At 37.6% G+C, this 12,492-nt stretch overlaps 1 protein-coding gene across 8 annotated transcripts in view; it reads right to left on the bottom strand.

Moving 5' to 3' along the window:
* Window positions 1-790: 790 nt before the first annotated feature.
* LOC306852414 (C-Jun-amino-terminal kinase-interacting protein 4-like) overlaps window positions 791-12,492 on the bottom strand; it is a 44,831-nt gene continuing 33,129 nt past the window's right edge. For all 8 annotated transcript variants that reach the window (XM_079389196.1, XM_079389197.1, XM_079389198.1 and 5 more), the window contains 16 exons: window positions 10,953-11,129; window positions 10,380-10,509; window positions 10,130-10,222; window positions 9,873-10,046; window positions 8,827-8,998; window positions 8,545-8,745; window positions 7,346-7,529; window positions 7,143-7,265; window positions 6,177-6,257; window positions 6,011-6,078; window positions 5,733-5,881; window positions 4,684-4,855; window positions 4,495-4,608; window positions 4,226-4,405; window positions 2,541-2,672; window positions 791-2,462 (listed from right to left, as the gene is read on the bottom strand). In XM_079389196.1, the coding sequence (XP_079245322.1) occupies window positions 2,344-2,462; window positions 2,541-2,672; window positions 4,226-4,405; window positions 4,495-4,608; window positions 4,684-4,855; window positions 5,733-5,881; window positions 6,011-6,078; window positions 6,177-6,257; window positions 7,143-7,265; window positions 7,346-7,529; window positions 8,545-8,745; window positions 8,827-8,998; window positions 9,873-10,046; window positions 10,130-10,222; window positions 10,380-10,509; window positions 10,953-11,129 (2,269 nt within the window). In that variant the 3' untranslated portion in view covers window positions 791-2,343. The remainder of the gene's footprint in view (window positions 2,463-2,540; window positions 2,673-4,225; window positions 4,406-4,494; window positions 4,609-4,683; window positions 4,856-5,732; window positions 5,882-6,010; window positions 6,079-6,176; window positions 6,258-7,142; window positions 7,266-7,345; window positions 7,530-8,544; window positions 8,746-8,826; window positions 8,999-9,872; window positions 10,047-10,129; window positions 10,223-10,379; window positions 10,510-10,952; window positions 11,130-12,492) is intronic.

Here is a 12,492-nt window from a genome sequence, read left to right as displayed (position 1 = left end):
CAATAATGCTTAATTAACAGCATTTAATAACACAATTTTTAAAATAATTTTTACTCTATTCACCTGTTATCTTGCCTTAAGTCACACTTTGAAATATCTAAACATCAAAACCAAGAGGCACCTACAAACAAACATGCTATTTTTTGGTAATACTTTATTTTTAGTGTCCTTGTTACACTTTACATGTACTTACTATAGTAATAATAAATTGTGCATAATTACATGCAACTAACCCTAACCCTAACCATATACATGTAGTTAATTAATATTACTCAATACTTGAATGTATAATTACACTGTAACAAGAACACCTTCATAATTATGTCAGTTTTCTGAGCCATATGCAATGACTTTAAATCCCTTTGACTTTGGTGATTAAGTGCATGCACTCACCTCATTTCACCACAGAAGTAAGCCGTTTTCTGTGAATCTGCGAGACTTCTGCTTCATTAGCTGCTGTAGGGAAAGAACTAGAAGAATAAAAAAGTGCAGTAAATGGTAAAACTATTTGCGCTACAAACCAGTGTTTATGACTACAATAATGCATTAAAATAACAAGAATTAGCAGTTTGCAATATCAAGCAGTGTAAGGAGCTATTTTGTACTGCTAAAAATAACTGGAAGCGAATGAAAGTCTCACACACTGACGTTACAAATGGCTAAATGTTTAAAATAAGGTGGATAAAGTCAAAGATGTCCTTAAAAGTGTCCAGCAGAGGAACCAAACATGCAGAGATTCATATTCACCATCAATACGATCCACCAACGTTTCACAACCAGGACGTTTTTTAAACCATATCTGTTGTTTTATTATTTGGAACAAATCTCTTGATTGTTTGCATCACTCCGTTTGTCTATGTTCCAGACAGACTGTCATTAAACACATTGATCTTTTGAAGGTTACATTGTTACACTTGATGAATGAACCATTTGAATCATTCGATAAACCGATTCAAAACTGCTTTGGCTTCATTTTGGGAGCAAAAAAATGCAAAAGTACAAATGTAGAAATGTACAGGAATTACTACTAACATTTTAAAGCACCCAAATACATTTTTGGGTGTTATACAGTGTGTTATGAACCGTCAGATTCAATGAACAAAAATTTTTTTTTTTTTACTAAATAATCTTGTATATTGAATGTAGTAATAATAATAATCATAAATAAAAACACACCAAGTTCCCCAAAAATGTCAGTTTAATAGATTAATAAAAGGCTAAGATGAGCTTGGAGGAGATGAACATATTGAAAGGACGACAGTCTAACAGAGGATACTGGGTGATGCTGATGTCCGCTCCATTCTTACAGACAGGAAGTGCCCAAACCTGGAGGATTATGGGACAGCGCACTCTTCCTGTCCACAAAATGCTGGCGTAACACTCTCATCTAAACACAACACACACAAACACCCCCCCGCTGTTCTTTAAAAATAGTGCATAGCTCTGTGAAAGTACATTTCTGTAGTCCGTTATTAAGATTGATCCGCCCACAATCAATCAATCAACCTGATTTACATTATCAAAATAACTCAAGCATTTCATATACATATCTGTATTTCGTATATATTTATATTCAATGTACAAAGTTACATTCTGAACTGCAAAGGCTCGTTCATAGAAATAAATACTGCAATGGCTAGTTTGCGATAGGAAGTTGTTTCTGCTCTCCTGCAAACCAAGCAGCTCAGCACGAACGCAAGCACAACAGCAGTGCAGCATCAGCAGGACGCCTGCCATCACACGTTACAGTCAAAAAGACGTGTACAAAAGTGTCATAAAAATAAGCGTTTGTCTCTGCACCTTTATCTACGCGCTACTTTCTACGAAAACCGCTCTAGTGTTAAAAAAGACGGCGGACGAGCAAAACATGATGAGGACCTGCGTGACGGGGAAGTGATAAAACGGTTTGTCTAGAGTTCATCAATGAGGCTATTAAATCATTTTCTCGATCCTTTGGTAACAGTGCGACATTCATATGAAAATATTGCATTTGCGCTTACAGTATCTGGATGATTCAAGGATTGAGAAAGCACTTTATCAGCGAAAACAAACACAAAAGCTCTTCTGGGCACGATGTAGTGCATTGTGCATCGGCCCGTTGTGCTCTCGCCCCCCAAAAAACGGACTGAATCGCCCATTATTTGCCATCCTATCTGCGTGAAGGAACCGTTTTATTGCCAAAGACGATGCACGAAGGTCTTCGGAAAACTTAGCGAAAGCACAAACAGTATGAATACTTCATTCTTCGTCGATAATCGTGATTTGCATGATAGAAATTCTATAAGCCAGTGCTGGAAATGTCTTAAAGCAGAAGGGAGTGAAAAAGAGGTCCTAGGAGTGACGTCACTCCTCGCCGGTCATGACCTGCCACACGATGAGGTGACTGCGCTCAGCTTTGGCCAGGAAGGGCTGCAGGTTCAGGGTGGGTTCGTCGATGTTCTCTGTGTCTCCTCCTTCATCTCCTGTGATAGGAAGAGAGGAGTGTGTGAGTGATGGGGTGTTTCAAATGGGACCGCAGCACCGGGAAGCGTCTGACTCACCCATCCTGAAGTCGATGTAACCCTCTCCTCCGCTCACGACCAGCACTGACCTCACCAGCTCGGGCGAGGGCGAGTCGGTGGATTTGTCAGCGGCTGCCTCGACCCCTGACCCCGCAGATGGAATCACCTGCCCTGCAAAACAGAAAAACATCATGGGTGTTTATTGGGAATGAGTATTGTTGGAGGTCACGATTCTAAGTTTTGAATCAAAAAAAAAAAAAAACACATTTTCAGAATCAACAACTACATTGTTTTAGTAACAAATGTAAACTTTCTGGATCATTTCAGTCTCCATTTTTTCTAAGCTTATTAAATGTATGCGTCATCTTTTATGTCAGACTCTTACATTTGATCAATACATTCAATTAGAGTAAGACACTATCCCTGGTTTCACAGACAAGGCTTAAGCCTAGAGCGGTTTCAACTGAAATAAACTTGCACTGACAGATCTTAAAACACCCTTTGTTTTGTCTCAAGATGCACCCCACTAATGTTTATTTCTAAGCATGTTTATAAAAATTACTTAAATGTCGTAATTGAACTATGGCCTAATCCTTGCTTAGTCTAAACCCTGTCTGTGAAACCAGGCCTATAGGTCTGTTATTAACAAAATCCATCTTTGGCACAGAAGCTGCAGCTGAAGTGGTTCTTAATTTTAACAATAAACTTCTGTTATGTAGCACTTTAGTTTGCCAAAAAAATAAAAATAGGTACATTTTCATTTGATTACATTTTAATGATTAATTTAATTGTTTTACACCATTTGATTACTGTTTCGGAAAAACTGAATATTTGAAAACAAAAAAGATTTCATAGAAAAACAAATTGTTAAATTGCTTAAGTTTTATGAATTTAACTGATTCAGAAAAAATGTATGCAGAAAATATGGAGGACCAAACCTGTAAAAATAAACGATTAAAATATTAATACAAACAAACATACATACATGTAATAATAGGAAAATAAAGGAATAAATGAGTAATAAAATTCATTTTTAATTACATTCAGTCCCAAATTTATTTCTGTATGACTTTTCTCTATTTATTACTTTCATTTTTAACTGTATTTTTGTTTGTATAAAATAAAAGATACAGTATTGTATCTGTATTTGTATTCATTTATTTGTTTTTACTTATTTTTGTATTTATTTGTTGCCACGCACTAAATCAAATTAATAAATGATTTAATTGTTAAAGTTTTATGAACAATTAAGTAGACATTCTTTTCGATTAATAAAAATTTCATTTAACCGTTTAAACAGAATAAACAAAAGACAATAATAATAATAATAATAATAATAATAATACAGAAAAACAGCCCTCCCCTTCCAAAAAAAATAAAAAGGGGGAGAAAAAAAATAAAAAATTAACAGGGCCCTAAAATTGCATTTTTCATCATTTCAATTAATCAGACAAATTAATAAGATTTAATTTAACCATTTAAATAGAATCCTAGTACAAACGGACACCGTCTAGTTTTCTAATTATTCCTCTCCATTATACTAGGCTACTTGTACTACATGTTTGTTGACCCCACATTTTTTGTATAAAACAAATTTTTAAAAAGTTATATATATAAAGAATATAAAAAAACACCTAAAGAAAATAAACCTGGGAAAAAATAAAACAGAATGAGAAAAATTTTAACATATTTCATAGTTCTCTACAAGCTTGAACCCGTTGTACCTGGGACTGCGGTGAAGAACTTGACGGCGTCTCTGTGTCCGTGGAAGCACAGCTGAGCGTGAGCCATGGAGCAGAAGGGCACAAACGTGCCTGTCGTGACTTTATCCCCGCTCTCATCACCGTAGACACGGATCGCACCGCCTGGACGATTCGAGCCCGCTGCTGCTGCATCTTTACTTTCTGTTGTGGGAATAAAAGATGACATTACTCTCATGACATAGTATTACATTACCATCGATGTCATGACTGGAAGCACACGGCTGACGCACTCTCTGACAGAGGGATGGAGATGATGACGCCGTTTCCGGTTCCTACCCACAGGCGATTGCAGGAGACCATCAGAGCGGTGATCCTCACGAATGAGAAGCCCAGCTTACCGGTGCCTGTGACACACACAGCATCAGTCAATCTGAACGGCACTGCACGACTCTCGAATGCTTTGATAACGCAGCACTCACCCAGCATCTTGCTTACGTACGGCTCAATGTCAACATCCTGCAGGTGCTGGTATGTGTGTGCGTGGAAGAGCCTGAGGGTCGAGTCCAGACGAATGGACACCCAGATACCGTCGCCATCCCACGCCAGCTGCCTCACCTGACTCTCCTTACGAGGATGAGCATCGAACGATTTCTGTACATGAGGAACGGCACAGTAAACCAATAAGGTATTGAGTTACACTGATTTCATTACATGCAAGGAGGATTCATGAGCAGGAGTCTGATTTTAAAAGAGAAGCAGCATGTCATTTAATGAAAATATATGTTTATAGTAATATATAGTAATAATTTGACAAAAACAAAAAAACATGTTTCAATAATGCTAAACATGGACCAACGTTGAAAATATTTTTCTTTTCTTTAACTTTCAATACGAATTGAAGTCATTTGTAGATTGAGTCCATATAGAAAACAAAATTATTAGATACTTGTTTTATTTTTATTTTTTTATTAAATTAAAAATGATTTTTTAATGATTTTGAAAGACGTTTCTTCTGCTAATCAAGTCTGCATTTATTTGATTAAAAATATAGTAAATATTCTGAATTTAACAATTTAAAAATAACTTTTCTATGTGAATATCTGTTCAAATGTAATTTATGTCTGTAATCTGCAGCTGTATTTTCAGCATCATTACTCCAGTCTTCAGTGTCACATGATCTTCAGAAATCATAATAATATGCTGATTTGAAACATTTCTGTTTATTATCAGTGTTGAAAACAGTTGTGCTGCTTCATATTTTTCTGGAAACTGTCATTCATTTTATTTTTCAGGATTCTCTGATGAATAGAAAGTTCAAAAGAGCAGCATTTAACTGAAATATACATGTTTTGTAACATTATAAATGTATTTTCTGCCAATTTTGATCAATTTAATGCATTCTTGCTGAATAAAATGATTAATTATAAATATATATATATAAAACACACTTTTGAAGAGTAGTGTATCTGAGAGAGATGTTAGATGCATGTGTGCTACCTCAAAATGTCACAGAAAAGTCACACTGTACCTCGATCTTCATGGCTTTGGGTTGCACCACAAAGATCTTGTTCCTGTATCCACACCAGACCTTGTCATGCACTACAGTCATACAGCGGATGGAGTGATGCGGACGACCCAGATCTAACAGGTGGTAGTTGGTCAAATCCCACTGGCCATCTGTAACAAATATCCGTCATTAAAAGAGCATTTATTGTGGTCTGGTCTGGTGTGCATTATATATGTAGTATGGGTGAATGTAATTAACATCTTTAAGGTACTACATTAGTTTTTAGAAATAAGTCTTACCAACACCTCTGTGGAAGATTGCAAGCGTGCCATCAGCCAAAGCTACCAGAACACGTCCTTTCACGTGACTTCACAGAAGAAAAGAATGAGTAATGAGCAGCTGCCGCTGAAGGAAGCGCTTTAGTTTATTTATGTAAATGTATCCAGATGATGAGAGTTTCCTTACACAATGCCCAGGACGGAATCCTTTAGCTTGATGGAGTGAAGACACTTCCTCCACTGCGCCACAGATGAGTGCACGTATACACTGCAACAGAGTACACTCAATACATCTCCATTCTTAATCGATGCTTTCCATGACCTTTCCTATTGTTTGTGATTACTGAAAAAGGATTTTACAAATAATTTTGATTTTGTTCGAATCGCTAATGAATCATTCAGAACAATTTGTGAAGCAAATTAACTGCTTTAACCTACAGCACTACAGCTTGAGAGCAAGTTTTACTTAGTTAGGAGACATCCAACTGATTAAATGGAATTAAAATGAGGAAAATGTTTAAAAAAACAACAACAAGAAAAAAAATATGACTTTTAAGATATAATAAAGGATAAAAAAAAAAAAAAAAAAAAATTGGGGAAATTAACCTGATTTTTTCTTTTTGGCCTACGATGATGTTATTCATTTCCATTACTTTTTTCCAGAAAAACACAACCTGGAAATCAACAGGAAATTGGTGTTCCAAGACTGTTTGTAATTAGAACTGAATGATTCTGGGTGGGAATATTCAATATATTTAATATATCAGTCATCTGCTTTCCATTTTCAAATGTTAAACTATCAAAACCACAGACAGCCCTTAAACCTTCTCTTTTGCTGATAAGCGTTTCTCATTACAAGTTGGCTGAATATGGTTGACATGTTTCCCAAATGAACATTAAAGTGACAGACAGAGTTCACGTGGAGCAGCAGTTACTATGAACTGAGCTTCTCTGAGATGCTAAAAACACTGCAAACGCTGCTGACAAGTGCTGAGCTTCAGTCTGACACATGCAGCACATATATTTAAATGGCAGTCTTTGTTCACTAATTGTAATTTTGGTTTTATTTCGATTAATCGTGCAGCCCCCATTTATTTTCCACACTTGCAGGTGATTGGTGGAAACACATAGGGCGGGTTTGCCGGACACTCACCAGCCGTTCTGAGCCCCGAGCCACATTGTAGGCAGAACACTGCTCATCTTGCTGGCTTCCTCTCTCATGAGATCCTGCTCCTCGGGCATCGAGCTGACGCCGTCCTTCACCAGATCACACTCCCTACAGAGCCAAAACATTACATCTCAGTACACCTGAATACAGCAACACTGTAATAACACAGACTGAGAGACACGAGGTACCTCTGTGTGTAGCTGGACGGCGTGTCTCTGCTGTTCTGCACGCCGAGCGGGTCGGTGAACACGTGTTCGGTGTAGATCCCAGGCTGACTCTCGTCTGCAGGTGTGTTGCTGTTGCTCTCTGTGGCCTCCAGAGCTTCTTCTGCTGCCGTTACCCCGTCCTGCTGCCGCTGCCCCAAAACCTCATCTGCAGACAGACGTAACGTCACATTCATCTCTATAGTGCTTTATACAATACAGAACGTTTCAATGCAGCTTTACATAAACTCTTTCCTCTCCGCTGATGGAATTTTCCAGCTTTCTGTGTTTTCAATGGTGTATGGTAGGAGGTGCTATTACGCTTCTGAAAGAGCATTGAACGTCTGAATCAAAACACGGCGAAAAAAGATAAAGAAAAAAGCTTAAAAAAAAAAAAAAAACATTGGCGGGGAAAGAGTTAAACAGGAAAATAACAGTATTAATGTAAAATTCATCAGTTTTGAAACAACTTCAATTTCAGCTGTAAAGCAGCTTGTGTCATTTTTTATATCAATTCAGTTTAATAGCATCAATGCTGCCAAGTTCATAAATTATGAAACAAATTCATAAAGTGGCTCTACAGAAGATAACAGTGTCATTATTTAGCTCAATTGAGTTTAAGTTGTGTGTTCTCATCTGGTGTATCAGTACACTCAGATCAATGATATTTTCTAAATATTAATCATCTTTTAAGCTTCAAACTTAAGGTAATACAAGGAATAATAAGGTAAAACAAGGGTCTTCAAGTCAACATGAAATACAGTTTGCAACTCAGTTTACATAAACTCATTAATTCTGATCTAATTACAAGTGAAATGGGATATTCAAGCAAGAAAAACAATGAGAACATAAATACATTTATCGACTGAATCCGAATTGACTTGCAATGCAGGTTAAAAAGCCAAGTTGTTTTAGAGACTGAATATTTATTAACATTTTGCACTGTTCTGCATACATTCAGTTTGTCACGTCTTTTGTATGCGATAAGGAATTATTTGTCAGTTCATTTTTGTGAAGCTCTGTTTTTTTGTGTAACTGGCTTATTTTTCCAATACTTTCGTTATTACCATAGAACAGTGTTTCGTTATATTAAAGTGAAAGTTTCTATGGAGAAAAATGGAGTAAATAAAACATGCATTAATGATATTTTTGCTATTATGTTATTGTGACAGAGGCTGTGTTACCAGTGTCTGAGGACTCTATGGAGTTGGTGCAGATGGTTTGAGGGATCGCCACAGCTCCTTCTGCAGAGCAGCCCACGACAGTGATGCCATCTAGACCTCCGTCAAAACCCGCAGAGCTGTTTGCTGCCACACAACTGACTTTAGAAGCCTCACCGTCTGCGCTCAGCTCCTCTCCCGCGGGATAGTCCGTCTCACAAGCACCTGACGAACACACACAGAGAACCAGTTCAAATCAAGAACACTTGTGGAGGTTATAAATAAGGTCTCAGTGCACTGTCTGACCAGGTACGCTGGCGATGCACAGCACGTGAGAGTTGCAGATGAAGAAGCTCTCCAGGATGTTTCCGGGCTGGTTGGCGTCGATGACCATGACTTTAGAGGTGGCGTGTGTAGTGGTGCAGATCCACACCAGGCTGGAGAGCTCACCCTGATGCCGCAGTTCCTTCTCCTGCTCCTGATCACACACACAATAACACAACATTAAAGACTTTACGGCAATACACCACAGGTGAACAGAGTACACATGTTAAAGAACACACATCATCATACTTCCCCATCTGATTAAATGGCAGTACATTAAAGACAGCTGTTTTGTATTACAAGTTTTCTGAAATGTTGTTGAAATATGCAAATGAAGCGCAACATGACTATTTTCCCAATGTATATTTCCAGAAAAGAAATGTAAACACTGGATAAATTCAAAATTCTTGTTTTATTCCGTTGACAATTTTTTTTACACAAGGGATTTTTTTTTATATTTGCATATACATTTCCAGAACAGAAATATGAACACTGGAAAAATATAAATACCCATTATTTTTGTTTATTTGCATATTTGATATACATTTCCAGAACAGAAATCTGAACACCGGATACATTCAAAATTCTTGTTTGATTTTGTTGACGTTAGAATTATAGGTTTTTCCAGATGGAATTTTGAATTTCTCTTTTTATCACTCCATAAATCAGAAAATACTGTCAGCAGACAGAAACAGAACCATGTTTTTGGGGATAAAATGAGTCAAGTAAACGATATATGAACAAACCCCTCTGTAAAACCCTTCAGATATGCATATGTATATGCAAAAAAATATAGACAGGAATAAAACTGTAAAGTTTGGTGTATGTAAGTGATGCTAAAGTGGGAAAAAAAACTGAAGTGCAATAAAATAAACACTTAAATGTGTATTTTTCTACTAGTCTGAAGGAAGACGTGTTATGGAAGCAAAATCTCAAAATTGGCTAGTGCATGAAAAAAACAAAACAATGGTTTTGCATGCATTTCCATCATGACACAAATTTTGTACGCGATTTTTGGGGCTCCTGACCTTGAGTTCCTGCTCCAGTCGCTCCAGGCTGCTCGGTGATCCTCTCTTCTTCCTGGGGATTATGAAGCCACTCTCTGCTCCAGACACGTCTTTATAAAACACACTCGCTCCTACGATGGAGCCCCCATCTCGTGTCTTTCCACCTGAGAGATTGACTCCAGCAGCGCACCACAGCTACACACACACAAACACACAACGACAAACCGTCAAACTACAACACCGACTGAGCTCAGGACTCAATCAGAGAACAGTCTCACCTTCATGGAAGCATCTTTCTCATCTAACGGTCGGAGGTAGACGGGCACTGGCAGGTTTTTTATTTTACTATCTCCTTGTCCACCATTTGCAACCTTTGAAAACAGCATAACGATAAATAAAATACTTTTTTAGATATAAAAAAAAACCTAACTTTTTGTAATATATTAAAAAGCAACTTTTCATTGTGATCTTTGCTTTCTCCTAATATGCATGGCACATGTTTCTGTTACACAGCGTCAGAGACGTTACCTTGTATTTTGGAGGTAAACTCCATCCGTACGCCTGCATCCGGCTGTCCTCTTTCTGCACGTGAGCCTTCACCTGCCTGTACTGAGCTCTCTTCTGCTCTCTACGCGACACTACGCTTTCTACCTCAGCCCTACGGGACATGGACAAACACACACAAAGTTAACAGATGACAGAAATTTGATCAGCTCAAGGACAAAAAAGAAAGAAAACCTGTTTTACCTCCATTCAATAAGACTATTTGATAATGAAGATTACAACAACAACAGCTAAGTTTTTCTTTTGTCGAGGATAGATTTATAAATGACTCTTATTACAAAATCTGTAATCTGTACACTGTTGCACAGACAGTGTTTGTGTGGAAAATCTACTTTGAATCAAACTGACACTAAAAACACTGGATTCAAAAGCTGCTTGCATGTAAAAGAAAAGTCTGGTCCCAGGATAAAATGCTACAGCAGTGTTTTCTGTAACTCATGTAGGTCATACTTCAGGTTAGAAAATACAGAAATCTGAATAAATGTATAATGTAGTGTAAGGCCATCTGAATGAGAGGTCAGACAGGAGGTCACTCACTCCTCATTGAGGAAGTCAAAGGCTTTGGATTTGTCACCAGGCAGCTGAGAGAGGGTGCTGCTCCTCTTCTTCACCGAAGGGACGACGTGTGAGGTGGGAGCGTTGTACTTCATGTTAACCGGCGCGTCTGGTTTTTTCGCTGTGGTGCTGGATGAAGAGCTGAAGAGCCTGCTGAAACTGAGGGACGTAGCGAGAGAGACAGACACAGAGACTCATATACGGACACATGCGCAGCAGGAGTTAGAAGTCAAAGGTTAACCGTTATGGGGTTGTAGGGTCACGTCCCAAACATGTGCCAAGCCCTTCACACAGTGCTGCGACAAACCACTGGCCCAGATATCTAACCATGACCAAAACATGGAGACAGCACATGCTGAACACTGCACATAAACCTTCTCTGAGGCACTTCTTTTCTGTATTACACCATTCAATACACTGCTGTTCAAACGTTTGGGATGTTTTTATTCATCAGTGATGCATTAAATTGATCAAAAGTGACAGTAAAGACATTTATAATGTTACAAGTGATTTTGAACTTTCTATTCATCAAAAAATTCAGCTTTGATCACAGAAATAAATTATATTTTAACAAATGTTCACATAGAAAACAGTTATTTAAAATTGTAATAATATTTCAAATTTTTACAGTTTTTACTGTATTTTTGATCAAATAAATGCAGCCTTGGTGAGCAGAAGAGACTTTCAAAAAACTTTTTTTTCAATTTAAACCCCAAACTTTTGAATAGCAGTGTACAGTCGTTTCAGAAAATATGAATTTCCAGGAATAAAAATAAAGAAATTCAAATAAATAAGTAAAAACTATGATATAATATTTTGGTCTGTTTTTATGCAATTAAATAATCTTAATCCTAAAGGCTTTTAGAAGGAGCTGTTAGCCAAATGTGACCTGAAACTCATTGCACTTCATTAAACCACACCATGCAAATCCTTCCACAAACATGAATATTCAAATATTCAAAGATCTAAACAAAAATCTCTGTCCCCTGAGCCAACACACCTTCTGCAAACACACAGGACAACATGAACGGGGTTACAGAAAACACAGGAGCACACAAGAGGAGAATGAATGGGTTGAAAATAGATGCAAAACCTTAAATGCCCCCAAATGCAAAACCCCAGCTAGACCAGCATGACCTGGGAATGGCATTTCAAACCAACAAAAACAAGCCCCCCGCAGGCTGCTTACTGACACCGACGTGCCAAATCCTTTAAAAACAAGATTAATGAATGCTTGAGCATTAGTAAAGTTTAATGTAATGTAACGGTCTGGCTGTAAATTCCTGTTATGCTTTTGTTCTATCGCTGTTAAAGCTTTAAAGAAACACCATTCCCATGGCCAAGAACACATTTTTGGATTCAAGGATCAAACCAAGTGCAAGATTTACTAGGATTTCTAAGATTTACCTACATCCTAGAAGGAAAACAAATAAAAGAGGGACATAAAATGAGAGGGGGAAAACAAAGTTTGAACGCCAAACCGCACAAACTAATAGAACACAAGCTTTGAGGAGAACGAAAA

This window comes from Barbus barbus (genome assembly GCF_936440315.1).
Source record: "Barbus barbus genome assembly, chromosome: 32".
In the NCBI taxonomy this organism is placed as follows: Eukaryota; Metazoa; Chordata; class Actinopteri; order Cypriniformes; family Cyprinidae; genus Barbus; species Barbus barbus.
The sequence above is the reverse complement of the archived record's forward strand: the minus strand, read 5'-3'. Positions and strand labels throughout refer to the sequence as shown.